We start from the raw sequence: 16648 nt of genomic DNA, 5'->3' as shown, positions 1-16648 counted from the left end.
CCCTACTCGTGTCAGGGTTAGACTGAAAGGGGATTTTCTCCCCACATTTTCAGACTGAAGGTGGCACTCTAACATCTTTGATAATGACAGAGATGGGGCATGTCTTTTCCATGGGCTGTTATGTGGTACCATTGTTCAAGTGCAACTTCTACCCATTTTTAGTAGTTGAGGGTAGGAAGCATCACGTGCTCCAGATCATACTGTGATGACAGAACACACCTCAAATGCACTTCACCTTTGCTCTGACTCCCAACAGAATATCTTTAGAAAACTCTTGGATTTCTGCCTTTTGGGAATAGTAAAAAAAAAAAAAAAAAGCCTCTGCCATTTAGTATTTGTGGGTTGTTCCAACACCACAGAACCTTTAAAAAAAAAAAAAGGAATTTAGGACACTAAAATTATATTCACCATCAGCCTGTGAGTTGCATCCAGTGCTGCTTATACAGTGCTTTAAAGATATTTTAAGCACTGTGGTATCAAAAGAATCCTGGACAATTTCACTTATGCTGGTTAGTGAATATTCAGAAGCTTTAGGAGTGATGTTGAATTTTGATGTTTCCTTGACTAAAAATAATGTGTGTAGAAAGGCAATTTTGAGGCTGTCCCCTGTACTGGAGAAGGTAGAGCTGAATCTCGCCCATGGAATTAATCTGCAGGAATCTGACGCAGCTTAAAGAGAAATTGTAGCCATGAAAATCAATGATTAACTACAGTTCTTTAGTGAATTTTGTATTTCTTCATGGATTGAAGCTCATTAAGTTAAAACACAGCATGCAGAAAGAAGTCAACTTGGAAACAGAGTTTAAATGTTAGAAGTATTTTGAACGCTGTAAGTGTGATCAAAACAAATATTAAAAAAAACCACGGTGATCTGACAAAGCAAAATCTAATCTACTGTGGTTTAGTACTGATTTGTAATTACACCTTCCGTAATGTTTTTCTGCTACAAATACGGGTCTGTTGGTGCTGGCAATCGTGGTTTATTTGTGTTGAAGTCCCCCTGTGCTTGCGGAGCCCTGCGTGTCCCTGTGCGTGTCCGTGGGAAGCCAGGCTGCACGGCTTTCTAGCTCCAAGTCCAGACTTCTGATAGGAAGCCTGGAATTCATTGCCAGCTTTTCCCCCTGTAAACAGGGACAATATTCACTTTTGTCAGTAAGGTGAGCGTGTGCCTGCTGGAATACAAGACGTAAAACTTGGGATATCTCAAGAATCTTAGCTGGGAATGGCCAGAGCCGTGCAAGGTAGGAATGGCGTTTGATGTAGAAGCTGAGCTCTTGTACACACCCGAGCTGCTGCGGTGACTCATCACCTCTCCTGAAGTTCTTACCAGCGCTGGCGGGGCTGATAACCTCATGCGTTTCAGGAGATGGCAAACAGAAGCTTGGTGTGAAGCAGCTCATCTTCGAAATGCATTCTTGTGCCACCTCCTGATACCTATTAAATAGCACCGACAGTACTATAGGATGTGAGAAGGCATCTAGTGGTAATAGAGATGGTCTTTAATTCTTGGTGTTTCTAGAGCCCTCCTGATGACCTAACTTTTGTTCATCTGGCTAAATCACTGCAGATGGGCACTTAAGATAGGGAGGCTTCAAGATGGATCAATGTCTTTTGAAAAGTGTTTATCTGGAAAGTATGCTAATGGTGCTGCAGAGCTAGTAGTCCAGTGCCTCCCGTGTTTCCCAGGAACCAAGGCGTAGGGTTCGGCTGCTCTGTGGCTTCGTAGTCACCAGGGAAGATCAGGTGATGTCTGAATAATACCAAGTGTGTAGGAGGTGGGGGGATCCACTTATCGTGTTGGCCAGACATTGACATCCCCACCCAAATGACTAATGTGAACTCCCTACAGATTAGTTCATTTAAATGTCTTATCTGCCCATCCTGTCTTGAGAATTTTTGAAGTTTTCTGCCTTTGCCTACAGTTCCTGTGGCAGCCGTGCCGGCAGCAGCCCCATCAGTGCAGCTGTCTCTGGCCTCTTGGCAAAGGTCCGCTACAAACAGCTGTTTGCAGGCATTTAGAATATGTAAAAAATTCTTACTCTGAAGCCCGATATGTGGAAAACCACTTCAGTTTCCTTTGCATTCATGAGCCGTTGTGCATGCAGCTGCACTGTGCCGTCACTTGCATGGGCAAATATTTGCATACACAATTCTTGCATACCCTAACGTGGGGATTTGCATATACACCTTCACATCAGCGTTTGATCGGTGTGGGTAAGCGCCGCATGGCCGGGAGTGATTTTTATGCACGCAGATGTGCATATTGAAAAATAAGGGCTTGTTTGGAAAAGTTGTTAGCACAAAGCTTCTTAACTAGCTCTTGTAGTTTCCACAGACTTTTAATCTCGTGTTGCACCAGGCAGGATCCATGCCATTAACCTGCATTACAAAAGCGAGGCAGAGAGGTGGAAGGGATTGCCCAAGCTCACGTGTCCTCATCGAGAGCGCTGAGTCCCGAATCTTCAAGTGGATTGTGTCATCGTTTGAAAATGAACCATTTATAAATAGGAGTGATGGTGCAGATATCTCTAAAGGAATTTGGAATGGAAATGAAAGCTTAAGATTTCCTTTTGTGCCCTGATTAACCTCTTTTTACAAAACTGGAAATTTAAATATTCTACTGGACTTTTTTTATTTGTCTTGAGCTATGTGCTCTACTGTAATTCAAAAGTATTTCTTATTACTGTTTTGAGTGTCTGGTGTAGCCTGTAACTTCTGCCGAGACGTCAGCAAAGGCAAGGTTTCATCAGCATCGGGCTTTTAAAATTACATTCTTCCAGAAGTGCAAGTTTGACCTGAAACCTCTCCTGAGAAGTTAAATGCCCAGCCCCGGCTGTCGCAGTGCTCCGGAGCTCAGCAGGAGCATGCGATTCCCAGCCTGCAGCAGGCTCACATGGTGGTGGCTCTGAAGGGTTCCTGTGTCCCCAGGCTCTGCATCCCATATAATTTGGCTGGAGATGGCCAAGGCTGGATTTGACCTGCAGCACCTATAGGAATAACAAGCGGCAGGCCGAGATGCTTCAAGCCCAAAGCATTTCAAAAGCGGCTTAATGATTCCAGCACTGGTGAAAGGCATGTATATATACAGCTGAAATTAGAGTCTGAGAAAGTATTAGAGACTTAGTTACATTTGTGTGTAATTTGTATATTGTATATATACAAATCCTGTACTTTGGGGCAAAATCAAAAAGATTTGTCATATCAATACTTACCAACCCGATTGCAGATGCAGAATAGAGCAGCCCGTACAAATAACTTGTAGGCAGTTGTTTGGTTATTGAGGAAGAAACTGGGGTTTCTTCAACTGAGTGCAAGCTGGGAGAGGAGGAGAACTGCGGAGGTCAGCTTCTGAATTGGAGCTGATAGTGCTTAATTTGGTGGTATCTTCCCAACAAGCTGCATCTTGAGATACCTTACCAGAGTTAGTCAATTTAATTACAGGGTTAAACAACAAATAATAGCAGAGGCATAGAAGAGGCAAGAGGTGTGTTTGGCAGAAGGCTTTTGGCTGTTGGAAACACTGTGTCATCGGCACAGGTTCCAGGCTTTGCATTTAGATAGTGAAGTAACTTGTTCCGCCCTTGAAATCGGCGTTAAGGTACAAACCAGAAGCTACGTGGGGAGAAATGGTTGGTCAACCTCCTCTTCCCCACACAGCCCCGGCGTGCTCTGTTCTCCAGAGGCGTGCAAGCCGGCGTGCCCTGCAACCTGCTGCGGAAAAAACCCTCCCGTTGCTGGCATTCACCTTACGTGGCTGAGTTGTTGTTTTTTCCCTGATAATAAGCCACCTGGGCAGGCGCCCATGCTGGGAATATTGGGTCAGCATCCCCTCTGACGAGCCAAAGGTTTCACTTTGGCTGAGTGTGTGGCAGAAAAAGGGTCTGGGTGGATGAAAACAGGAGCAAAGGCTTCAGCCCAATTCCGTGCAATGGTTTGTTTGCATAACGTGCTGGGAATCGGGTGGATCCCAACGCAGCTTGCAGGGTGGGCTCCGTGTCCTTGCTGCTGGGGCTCCGCCAGGGAGCTGGGGGGGGAAGGTTTCCACCTGGACACCGTTGAGGGTGACACGCTGGGGAAAATAAACCGCGAGGTCTGCAACGCTGGCCAGCACAAAAAAAGCCCCGTGGGGCTGTGTGTGCTGAGGAGGTGGCCCGGGGCTGGGGTGAGGTGGCCATGCCCTGAGTCATTGCTGCCGCTGCCTCCGCGAGCCCAGCTGTGCCAGAGAGCCCGTGACCCCGTGCCGCGGGGTGCTCCAGGGCTGTGCCGGATGCATTGTGCAAGAGTAGGTGGGTGACTGCAGCCGCGGCCACCAGCAGCTGTTTGTTCAGCCTTTGCATGCTTAATTGTTCTGTCCTACCCAGCTGATCGTGGTGAAACGCGTCCTACTTAAAATGTAGATCCAAACAGCGCAGAAGTAGGTTGCTGTGGAGAGGTGGCACTGTCCTTTCTGCAGGAGAAAGGAGATGGCCTTCTGGGATTCCCAGCGGGGCCAGCTGCCACGGTCGCATCGAGCTGGGTGGTGTTTGGTGGGGTAACTTCACTGCTGGTGAACACAACACTCGGCTCGAGTGAGTCACCTGCAGCAGGGCAGTCACTGGGACACACTGGGGGGATCATTTCATACAGGGACATGATCATCTTCCACCTTTGGGCATGGTGTCTGTCTTCCAGACTCCCTGCTCTGCACCAGTGGAAAGACCACTTAGGTATTTAATCTATGGAAACAGTGCAAAATGAGATTTTTTTATATCATTAACGCTGTATCATCAGCCTCCTGTTTAGAGACATGGTGGATGTGAGGGTTTGAAAATACTCCTGGTGTGGAGGGGGGACATAGTCAAGCGCCGTTCTTCACGGCGAGGGGAGAAGTGTGGCTTGGTGTGGAACAAGTGATGGTGGTCCCTTTGCAGAAGAAAGAGAGAACCTGATGCGGGGCTTTTTCCAGGAAGCTCAAGAAAGAACCAAGAGGAGTTTCATCTCACTGCAAACAAACAAAAAAAAGTAATTTTCAAAGTGCTTCACCAAGCTGTTTATTAGCGGTATGGGTATGATTTTTAACAACACATGACAGAAACTGAAATTTGCTGCTGCCGCCCTTCCCCTTCTAAGCGAGGGCTGCTAGACAGCCTTCCGATGGCAGGCTACAGGATTTATTTTAAGCATTGAATTAGCCCTTCAGCACCCCATAAATATTAGGAGCAGTGGTAGCTGAGCAAATGGAGACCCAGAAGAGGAGCGGCGACTTCCTCGCGGTGGCTGACAGCGAGGACAAGCCCTGGTCCGTGCCGTTAGCGGCCGCCTCCTGCCTGAGGAGCAGGGCTAATGCATCTCTTGGCAGGGCTCGCGCGGAGGTTGCCTCAGAAACCTTTCTTAGAATAAACTCTTCGGCAGAAGTAGGGAGGAGCGGGCACTTCTCAGAATGAATTGCATCTGCATCATGCAGTGCCGCTTCCTCTTTTTTTCAAATTTCCAATTGTGGACGGTCAGCATCGCCCCCATGTCTGAGATTTAATGATATTTGCTCTACAAGAGGGACTTTTCCAACTTTACCTAGAAAAGAGCTAACCCGAAACCCAGCACTTGTGGTTAGCCAGCTTCCGTCAGCGGCTTCAGTCGGTTCGTCTGTTGAAGCAGAGGAAGCCGTGGCTGTGACGGGAAGAGGGAGCTGACTGCACACCAGGATCCTGGTGCCGCCGTTCGCAGGAGGACCACAGCAGACAGTGCATAAAGGCATCGGTATGCGAGGTGCCAGCAGCCCGGCGGGACCAGGGACAGGCAGGGAAAAGGATTGCGGGGGGAGCCTTTCCCTTCACAGCTCACTTAGCGCCTCTGAAAACTAGCAAAACCCCTGGTGAAAGATGTGAGGCTGTATCTTTAAAGGCACCCCGGTGTTCAGTTAAAGTTCAGCAGAAACTAGATCATCGAGATATAAATCTTTTATTCAACCTTGAATAGCAGCGCTCTGCAGAGGGGCCGGGAGCCGGGCTGACTGCCGCACGCCGGCCCAGCGGGCTTGTCAGCCACTGACCTTTCTGCATTCCTGCTTATTTCCGTTTTCACTGTCTCCGCTTGAGGCATCGTTATTTATTTATTTAAAAGAAAACACCCCCCACAACCACCCCTCCTGCCTTTGGGGCAGAAGTCTGCGTTTCAGCCGGCTGGTCACATCCAGGCTCTCCAGCTTGTCTCTGCGGCACTGGTGCAGGTGGCAGGAACAGGCTGAAGGTTTCCAACATGAAGCCAGAGCAAAGGGGTGCAGGATGGTGTGTGCAAAGAGGAGGAGGAGGAAGAGGTGTGCCCCTGCGTGCTGGCAGCATCCCTGCTGCCCTCTCTGGAGAGTCCCAGCGGCCATCATGGGCCAGTGAGCACAGGGGCCAGTCCTGCCTGCATCGCTGCAGTGTTGCCAGCACCTCTGTCCCCACGGTTCCTCACCTTGGGGTGTTTGCCCAGGCTGTTTGGGTGGACATCCCCATATTTCTGGCTGGGTGGCAGCTGGACACTTCCAGGTTGAACTTTGGGTTTGAGTCATGCCAACAAGCTACTTGAAACCTGAACAGGAGGGCAGGTGAGGTCCAGCCCATGACATGGGTTGGCAAAGTGATGTCCTTCCCCAAGTCTGTCTCTGCACAGCAAATTTCCAGGTGCCCCCATTGGGTCTTCCGCAGGTGGATCAGAACTCAGCAGGGGTATTCCCAGTTCCAGGCTCAAAAGGGAGTCCAGGAGACTGCCCAGGCAGCCCTGAGTCATGTCTCCTTTTCGTTAGCCTTCTCCTTTCTCAGCTCACGTGGAGCATTTTTGTTTTTAGTCTTTCACCATGAGAACTAGAGAGGCACTTTGTTGTTTTTTCAAGTGAAAGCCAAGATTTCCCATACTCAAGTGAACTTCAAGAGCTGGGGCTTTCAGAAAGCCCGTGAGTATGAAACTTCTGACAAGCCTGCAGAAGCTGGCAATGCTCTAATGCTTGATGCTTTGGTTTCACCATCCGAGACTGCCTGTCACCTTCCCTGCCTGTAACGATCAAGTTGCAGCCTCTGCAACAGCTACAGCGTTTGCTTATATTGCAAAGTAATACTAGAAAAGGTTCGCGGGATTTGTTAGTGAAATGTTGCAGGTAGGGAAAAGTTGGTGTTTCCACGTCCTGCTCCCCTTGTCCCCTTCACCCTTCAGAAGGATGGTTCCTGGCAGCGCTCTGGGGTGGGCTTGGAAAGCTCACGTCTTCGGGAACAAGTAAAATAACAATATTTGCACAGCAAGTGAGGAATGGACGGGAGCTTCAGGGCTCTGCTACCGCATCTGCCTAGAAACCTCAGGACACAGACCTCTGAGGGTCCAGGCAAACCTGTGAATATAAATTGCATTTCAGTCTAGTTTGACTTGACCCTGAAAACCTCTGTCCTGGAGGAGAGCAGGGAGGGAAGAGCAGTTGGTTTAGTTTGTTTTCCCTGGGTGGGGAGGGGAAATGCTTGGGGGGAGGTGCTGGACCTGAGCACTGGTGCTGAGCCTGCCCTCTTCCCTAATGAGGATTTTACTACGTCTGGAAGAACGCAGCGAAATGTTGCCTGTTACTACTATTAAATCTTAATTGTGGGACTCTCGTTTCCTAAAGTCCAAAATATTTTGGCACTTGTCTTGATAAAGGCATATTTTTTTTGTACATATATTTTTTTCTTTTATTAGCAGAAACCATCTGCCCTGTAAACAGAGATCAGGAGGAAAAAAGTCTTCCTGGCAGTTCTGCATCACGTGGGGATCCGGTGGTGCGCTGCATGGAAAGGGCCCACTTTCTGCCTTTTAATCTCAGCAATAGCAAACTCCAAGCAGATCAGAAGCAACTAATTTAAGACGATGAATCTTGGCATCACATCTGACTTGCAGAAAGGACGTGGCTGTAAATCTCCGTAGAGGTGCACAGACCCCATTTCAGTGGGATGGATGCTGCTGGGGATGAGTGAGCGTGGAGGGGGGGACAGAGAGGTGGGGGAGCGGGTTCGAGTTAGAGATTTGGGCAGGGAATGGCAAAAAGCCAAAGAGAGTTTGCTCTGCCGTAAAAATAAGCCCTAGGTTTGAGAGAAAGCCCAGCGAAGAGCCTGGCCGGCTAAGCGGAGCGAACTTTGGTCGCCGTTAATCAGTGATGTCAATTGATCGTTGGTTTGGGATACTGCGAATCCAGTAGGCTATTACCGTTTCATCTGGTTTGTTTAAAATATTACCAGTTGTTGCAGCGTCACCTACGAGAGCGCACACATCCTTATCTCATCCAGTGTTAGTTTAACTTCCATTTCAGAGAGTATCTCCAGCGTGGGAGGAGAACCAGACTAGATAGGAAACCAGTTCGGTGTTGAAATTTAAGGTGTCAAGATGCGGTATGCACCCCTCCTCCTCTTTTGTGGCTTTCTATTCCGTTCCTGCTTTTATTTTTAACGTCACTGGCGTGTACGTGAGTGTATGTGTGAGCCTCTATGTACATACCAATAAAACCGAGCACGTGTCCACTGAAGCTCCTGACTGTAACTTAAACATGGAATATTAGAGAATTTGTATGCCTGAATGAAAATTTTATTATAAGCAATTCATTATAACTTAATCTGGCCCGCATTTTAGCCTGAATCAGCCAGTCGGAATATGAATTTTTTCTTTTTTCTTTTTCATTAAAAAGGAAGCATTTCAATTAGGAATGTATTTCCAGGTAGAACGTGGTTTCTTTCATTAGAAAGCATGTCCAGGCTTTGCTTGACTGAAAAAATCAAACCAGCTTTATCAGCAGAAAATCTCCAACAAAGACAAATTAAGAGACTATAAGATGGGGGCAGATTTTCTAGCACTGTAAAGTTCTTGTCTGGATGTGAAATCTGGGCTGGTTTAATGTCCAGCGTTTGTGTATTACAGCGAAGTGTATTTGAAGAAGAAATGGCTGGGGAGAGGGAGTTGCTGGAAAGGAAAAGCCAACAATAAGCAGCCTTAATTTTCAGTAGTTAGGTCTGAAGTGCCTCATTGCCTGTAGCGAGCAATTTTGCAGACTTTCCAGTAAGATGCAAATGAAAATAACTACAGAGGCTGTGTAGCTGAGGAGTGTGCCCGCACGGCGTTGGAGATCTCTCTGCACTCAGCCACTTGGGTGCAGGTTTTCCTTGGGCAAACGCTAATTGTGAACTCGTGTGTGATTCTCAGGAGAGAAACCTGGACTGGTTCCCCCGGATGCGGGCCATGTCACTTGTGAGCAGCGACGCGGAAGGGGAGCAGAACGAGCTGAGGAACTTGCAGGAGAAGTTGGAGTCCACCATGAAGCTTGTGACCAACCTCTCTGGCCAGCTGTCAGAGCTTAAAGATCAGGTAAGGGAGAGCTGGCTGCGAACGTGCGGCTACGCACTGGTACGGGCAGGACAAAGGTCCTGCAAACCCGTCGTACAAAGGGGTGTTTTACAGCTCCGTGGCTCCTGCAAACCCCGTTTGTAAAGTAACTTGTGTTTAGGAAAGAAGAGAACAAACAAAATGTCCTTTCAAAACCCTGCGCCCCTGCTGACCTGCCTGGCAGTGCTCACCGAGCCCCTGTGGTCCAAAGTGGCCACCTCCAGAAAGGCAAAACTTGCATTAAAAGAATCAAAGCTGAAGTTGGCTTAAATCAGTCATCGCTGGTGCAGGCAGCCTGCATGCATGTGGTGTTGGTGTTGTTGTTGTTGTTGTCGTTACGGGTTTTAACCCGAGACCTTAGCACGATCCTGTAAGTCAGAGGGTGTGATATTGATAGAAGTGCTGTGTTGCTGCGCGGACCTCAAAACCCACTGAGAAACTGGAGAAATACTTGAGTGGTTAGCTTGCACTGCTCTCCTCCCTGCTACCGCTGCTACTGCAGATAGAATTTGGCTACTGTCACACTTCAGGCTGCAGCAGAGACTGACATACCCACAGAAACATTTTGCACTGCGGCATGTATTGCTGCTGCTGAACAGTCCACGTAGTGTGTTGAACACCGTGTAGACCTCTGAGTGGTTTTTCAGTGCGGCAGTTCTTCTCTGCAGCAAGATTTCGAGGACTTGTATTAACTTTCAGCTTGGCTGGGTCTTGAGCAGATGTTAGGGATCGTTCCCAGCCCAAAGCCGGCGATAGCTTTGTGAAAGCCACAGAGGCAGCAGGGCTTTATGTCATGTTGTCCGTACAGATAACAGCCTAACTGGAAGGAAAAGGGAAAATGCTGTTGCCTGCCCTGTCGGGAGCTGTTTGTGATGACAAAGTGACTAGGTGCTTATCTTTATGAATTAATAACCTGAGCTAGATGGTTCAATTAGTTAAGTTTATATAGATATGGGCACTGGATAAAATTAATTGCTGACTTGCACTTGATGGTGTCCCGGGGCAGTCGATGGAATCCACCAGGCAGAAAGGGCGAGCAGATTTGGTTCATTATCTTTTCGGATGCGATCTGCCCACTGTAGCGCAGTTGGCACAACTCTCTCCAGTACTAATCGGATTCCTGCTCTCCTCCTCTACTCCGGGTTGGCCTCCTTTCTCTGTAAGCCAGTTATCTTCGTGGAGACTTGAGTCTCTGGAAGCCAGTATTGACTGAGGTGCCGGCTCCCCGCCTTCCGATCACACTCTGCGTTTCTGATGGAGCCGGGCCCTTTTACCCAACACCCCGCAGAGCACAAGGAAGGGATTAACGTGTCAGATTGGGTGCAGAAAACCTTGCTGCTCTTGGCTGTAATTAGTTTTCAGACTCCGTGCCACGGACCCCCTTGCTCTCGTTGGTTTTGAGGATGGAGGATAGAGGCGGTTGCTCTTTTGTCTGTGCTTTAATACTTGCCGGGTAGTGGTTTTGCTGTTTTGCCTGGAAACAATTATCTTGAAACATGTGTCTTATGTCTTCCTGTTGAAGGGTCTGACTCAAAGTGGTCTGCAGTCACCAGGAGTCTTTCCATCGGCCGCAGCCAGCTCTGGATCAGAATGCGTTTCTTTCTGAAGCTTGCAGCTCTTGGCTGACCAAGCACTAAAAACCCTTCTCGTTCTTTGTGAAAATAAGAATGAAGGGTTTAGCTTTTAGAGAGCTATTTGACTGTAAAAGCAAAAGAGGAAACCAGCTTCATTAATGTTGTGATAGCTTTTAGGAATTCCCCTAAGTACCGTTACTGAGAGCCCTGCTTAAGTTGCAGGATGCTCCAATTATTTGACAAAACCAGTATATCCCTCATGATTGGAACTGTCTCCAGGAAAAGGAACTAACTCGGGGAACTTTTATTTGTATTTATTTCCTTGTAATTAAATAAAGGGAAAACCTCTCATTCATTTGCTTTTCAAGCTCATTAGGTTTCTGGAGACAGTAATTGTTAGAAACTGAAATCCAGCATGCCTGCTTTCACGAGGAAGTGCACCAAGAGCCATTAAAATCTTGATCACTTTAATTCTGCGCAAAAAGATTACAACATAATTGTCTGCAACAGCAGGGGATTAGATGTAATCACGCAGAAGCCCTTTCCAGCCCCGTGTCAGTGAGTGCGAGGCGTCTCTAATGGACTTTGGCTCAGGACAGTTGCCTCGCACCGGCCAGACCCCTGGCCTCCATCGCCGCAAACGTGACTCGTGGCTGGAGCTGCTGCTGGGGTTGGCTTTGCCTGAGGCACTCGAGCATCCCGGCGGGCAGGGGCTGGCGTGTCCGTGTGTGCGCACCTGCGTGGGACCCTGCTCCTGCCCTTCGCACACGCTCCCATTCCCGGAGTTAACTCCAACTCACCCCTAACCTTTGGACCCAGCAGCCTGCGTTACAGCATTACAGATGATTATTGGTGAGTCCAGCTTGACTCAGATGAACTTCAGGCCCCTTGGTTTTATTTTTTTAATCCTGTCAGCATTACCCCGGTAGCTGACAGCTCCCCTGCAATACCTTGTGCCGGGCTTTTCTTGCCTTTTAGGCCCAGGCGTGCAGGTGCTGCAGCGGTCAAGCTTTTGCAAGAGATTCAGTCTCCAGGTAAATGTGATAGAGATTAAAGTTGCTCCATCCTGCAGCACTGTGCCCTCTGGACAAGCATTACGCATCTTGCAGGATCGGTAATGTTCTGCATCGACGTTGCAATTCCATTTCTCTCTCTGCTTTACGTTTGGTTGCTTTTTTCTTCCCTTTTATTAAAAGACACATCCTCTGTGGACACCTGCATCAGGCTGCACCATCCCTTTTTCTATGCAGCATGAAAAATATCTGTTACAGTCCCTTTTCATTGTTCTTTTTTTCATTCCGTTTTCATTTCCTATGTCCTCTGAATCAGTTTATTGGCCGTGTGAAATTGTGGCTCTTAGTTTGCTGAGTGAAGCTAATTAGTGTGAACTTTAAAATGAAGTCCTTATTGCCTCTTTGCATTCCCAACTTGGGAGTTAGGAACAGTTAAAAAAAAGTCCCAGCCAGTTGAGCCAGGGAGTAGCTTGTGTGTGTGGCTGAGACTGGAGAGCCATGGGGAGACCCCGCTTCTCCCGCTCCCCTTTGCCCATTGTGAAAACAGACTTCCAGAAGCACGGTACGGAGGACCGGGAGGTGTGTGTGACCTGTCCCCAGGAGGCTGCGGTCATCTTCCTGAAAAGGTACAATAACAGTTCTGCCTCCCTTGGCTCAGGTGATGAGCAAGGCACTGGGCTGCTGACGAGTTTAATTATGGTTTCAAGAGGAATTACTGTATTTCAGTCCTTTCCCCAGTGGTTAAATGAGTGTAATTATACACGGCTAGCCTGAGTGAAAGCAGCGGTGTGTGCCGTGCTGGATGGCAGGGGCGCATGGAGGAACTTTTTGGAGGTTCCCCTGAACAGCCTTTTTTGACCAATTTCTTTCCCCACAACGAACTCCAGACCCAAGGCTGGCCATGGGCTGGCTGCCTGAGCACGCTGGGGTACCCCGAGATGGGGGTGGGAAGGCAATTCACCATCACCAAAACTGGAGTTTTTAGACAAATACATTCAAGTCGGTGTTACAAATGAATGTGCAAACACGCTATCTCCCTTCTCCTGGAGTTACTTCCGCAGTCAGTTATATTGGCTGACATTTGTGATTAAATACCTGAAAATTGAAAAAATTAAATGGTTATAGAATCACAGAATGGTCGGGGTTGGAAGGGACCTCTGGAGATCACCTCCTCCAACCCCCTGCCAGAGCAGGGTCACCCAGAGCAGGCTGCACAGGAACGCGTCCAGGCGGGTTTGGAATGTCTCCAGAGACGGAGACTCCACCACCTCTCTGGGCAGCCTGTGCCAGGGCTCTGCCACCCTCACTGTAAACAAGTTTTTCCTCATGTTGAGGTGGAATTTCCCGTGTTCCAGTTTGTGCCCATTGCCCTTGTCCTGTCACTGGGCACCACTGAGAAGAGTCTGTCCCCATCCTCCTGACACCTGCCCTTTAGCTATTGCTGAGCATTGATGAGATCCCCTCTCCGTCTGCTCTTCTCCAGGCTGAACGGCCCCAGGGCTCTCAGCCTTTCCTCAGCAGAGAGATGCTCCAGCCCCTCACCATCTTCGTAGTCTCCACTGGACTCTCTCCAGTAGTTCCTTGTCTTTCTTGAACTGCGGGGTCCAGCACTGGACCCAGTGTTCTGGCTGTGACCTCCCCAGGGCAGAGCAGAGGGGGAGGATGACCTCCCTCCACCTGCTGGCCACGCTCCTTTTAGTGCACCCCAGGAGACCACTGGCCTCCTTGGCCACGTTGCTGCCCTATGGGCAACTTGTTCTCCCCCAGGACTCCCAGGTCCTTCTCCGCAGAGCCAGGTCGTGGATGGAGATGTTACAGGAAAAGCATTGCAGGGGACCCAGTGAGTTTTCATAAAGAGAAATTGTATCTTATGCTTGAATGAAAGATTACTTTTTTGGGTGAATTGGCTTTTGGGCCAGCTTTTCTGGTGCATAGTTGTGCTGCTGGAGTGGCCGGTGGGGTCCTGCGATGCCCTGGTGAGCCGGTGGGGTGCCCCAGCCCCACAGAGGCTGTTTCCGCAGCCAGGGGTGCTCAGTCTGAGGGAAGGAGCAGCAGGAGTGGGACGTGAGCGCAGCTGCTTGTGCACGCTGTTGGTGCCACCACTGACCATGGGCAATGGTTCTGCGTTCCCACGTTGCTTTGAGGGTGCAGGGGCTCTCGGTGGAGCACGGTTCCCTGAGGAGTAACATTGGGCTTGCCTCAGTGGTAGAGGGGCAAGGTGCTGTCCGGGCATCCTGCTTGGCACGGCTGCTGCAAGCCATCCCACGTGTCGGCTCCTCCAAAGCCAAGATGCAGAGAGTGCATGCAGCGATCCAGCTGTTGGCTGCTGGAGAGTCTGCCCATGCTGGAGTCGCTCCTTACGTGGTGTGTGTCGGCTTACGCAAGTTGTCAGAAACCTCCCAAGGTTTGAAAAAGAGTGGAGAATTGGATTGCGGACGTTTTTCGGTATCAGTAATGAAAAATTATGATCCATTTTCAGGTCACGGTGATGGCACTAACTGGGAGAAACGTTATTTTATGTGCTGGGAAGTACTGCCAAAACTGTGGCTGTCTGGCAGCGAGGTGGTTAACCTCCCGTCCCTGCCTCGCATCTTGGCTTTTGGCAGATGGAGAGGGATGTTGGCTCACTCCTGACTAGAGCGGGAGCGCTCGAGTCTATTCCAGCAAAGACAAGGGTATTCCCAGCCTGACTTGAGGGCTCGCCCCTTTTTTCCGCCCTCTGCGTCTTGTCTGCCTCGTACGTTGGACGGGTTACAAAGAATTTCTAACGGGGGAGGCTTCTGCGCGCTGCTCTGCACTAATCCGCGCTGGCCGCCTGGCTCTCCCGAGCTCTTTCCTTGCAAAACGGTAGTCGGCCGCACGGGCGAGTGCACGGATGCCCCCGACGAGCACACGAGACGGGGCTGTAGTTGCCTCTTCCCTCCCGTAGCGCTTGGCACAGCGGACGGGGCAGCGTTGTTTGTAGAAAGTGGGTTTCAGAGTAAACGCTAACCACAAAAGGCAGCGCCGGGTCCTTCGGCGAGCTGACGCACAGGAAGCATCTAGGCCTAATGAGCAAAGTTTTTAATTTTCCAGATGACGGAGCAGAGGAAGCAGAAACAGCGCATCGGTCTCCTAGGACACCCTCCGCCCATGAACGTGAACCCGCAGCAACCGGCATAAGTCATGAGGGGCACTTACCCTCCCGCGGCAGCACCAGTAACGCTCAGACCGGCCACTGCCGCTGCTTTGTGTACGTTCGGTTCAGTTTGTAAATACCATGTTTTTATACTATATGTATATGACTGCTACTATATAAAGTTTCGGGCATACGTGTTGTAATTAGAACTGTTGGCACAGGGCGGAGGTTAAACTTTGTGCCAAAACTATCAAAATTGCCTTTTTCTTGGAAGGACTAAAGAGAGCACCTGAATTGCACTTGAAAAGAATATTTGACTATGTGACATGTATTTTGTATTTAAAAAATAAATAAATAAATAGAATAGCTAGTATTTATGTTTTTATACAATTGTGCAATATGAATTATGCAATCACAATATATTTGTAACTCCTGAATGTCCTAAAGGGAGTGCACATCTTTGAATCTGGTGTGTTAGTACAATGTAATAAATGGTATAAAATTACAGGTGTAAATGAGGCTGCTGCAAAATTGTGTTACTGGTGATTTTTCATACCCTTGGACATTTTTGTACCATGTGTGTAAATATCTTGCAATGCCATATCTGTTGCCTCTTCCTCCCAGAGATAACGCTGGGAATCCGTGAGCTGTTAAATTGGTCTCAATTAAAGCAAAACATTACTTTGAAGCTTCCAAATGAGGAAAGCAGGAGGTATTTTTCAAGTGACTTCTTCTACGTACTGAGGCTAGAAGAGCTCAGATACCGGGTTTTTTAAATGCTAAGATTTCTTAAAGGGAACTTTTTATGCAAAATGAAGTTTGGGATGAGGATGCGCTACTGGTGAGTCGGTGCAGTCTCCTTTGGGCATGTCGTGTCACGACACCTAAACCCTGTCCCGAGGCTGTCCGGGCTTTGCATTCCCAGTGTGTAGGATCCTTTCCTTTTATTTTTTCATTAGAGACCTACGTGCCTGCTAAAGCTTTAGCAAACAGGCATTGCACCGACGGAAACGTGAACTATCCCGCTAGGACTGTAGCTGAGCACTGACGTGTAATGCTTGTGAGAGAGCCGCTGGTTTGAGGTTGGTCTGTCCCACTCCTTCCTCTCCCGCTCCCCCTCCATTCGGTCACTTTCTTTGGTTTCCGATTCTAGAGAGTATGAAAGGAAACTTGGTTTGGTTTTGTGTTTTTTTTCCTCCAATCTGTTGCATAGTTTTATACATGGACCTCATTTTACAAAAGCTAACTTCTCTGCAATACTGTCTACAAAAAAAAAAAGCTACAAACAGAGCTATGAAAATTTGTAAATGCATAAATATAGGTATTTAAATAAATGATGCAAAATACTCTATGGTCAGAGGCTGCTGGTGGTTTGTGTCCCCCTTCCAAGGTGGCGTGTGGTTGTGTTTGCTGTGGCACCCTGGAAAGCTGAACCGCGGGGGCCTTCAGCTACGGACGGTGCTTTTCCCAGCTCCGAGGTTGGGCTTCTAACACCGGAGCGAGTCCTTTGAGAGGCACTGGTGCCCCAGGGACCTCACCCGCCGTCACTCCAGGTTTGGATACTTCAGACTCCTACCACTGATATTTCAGGCTTC

The 16648-nt window shown here is 48.7% G+C and overlaps 1 protein-coding gene across 14 annotated transcripts in view; it reads left to right on the top strand.

The window, feature by feature from the left end:
• The window catches only part of ITPR1 (inositol 1,4,5-trisphosphate receptor type 1), a 182521-nt gene extending 166133 nt beyond the window's left edge, over window positions 1–16388 (top strand). For all 14 annotated transcript variants that reach the window (XM_063348471.1, XM_063348468.1, XM_063348473.1 and 11 more), the window contains 2 exons: window positions 9169–9330; window positions 15011–16388. In XM_063348471.1, coding sequence (XP_063204541.1) covers window positions 9169–9330; window positions 15011–15097 — 249 coding nt within the window. In that variant the 3' untranslated portion in view covers window positions 15098–16388. The remainder of the gene's footprint in view (window positions 1–9168; window positions 9331–15010) is intronic.
• The last annotated feature ends 260 nt before the right edge of the window (window positions 16389–16648 follow it).

This window comes from Chroicocephalus ridibundus, chromosome 10, assembly GCF_963924245.1.
Source record: "Chroicocephalus ridibundus chromosome 10, bChrRid1.1, whole genome shotgun sequence".
NCBI classification, from domain to species: domain Eukaryota; kingdom Metazoa; phylum Chordata; class Aves; order Charadriiformes; family Laridae; genus Chroicocephalus; species Chroicocephalus ridibundus.
This window is presented reverse-complemented; position numbering and strand designations above follow the sequence as displayed.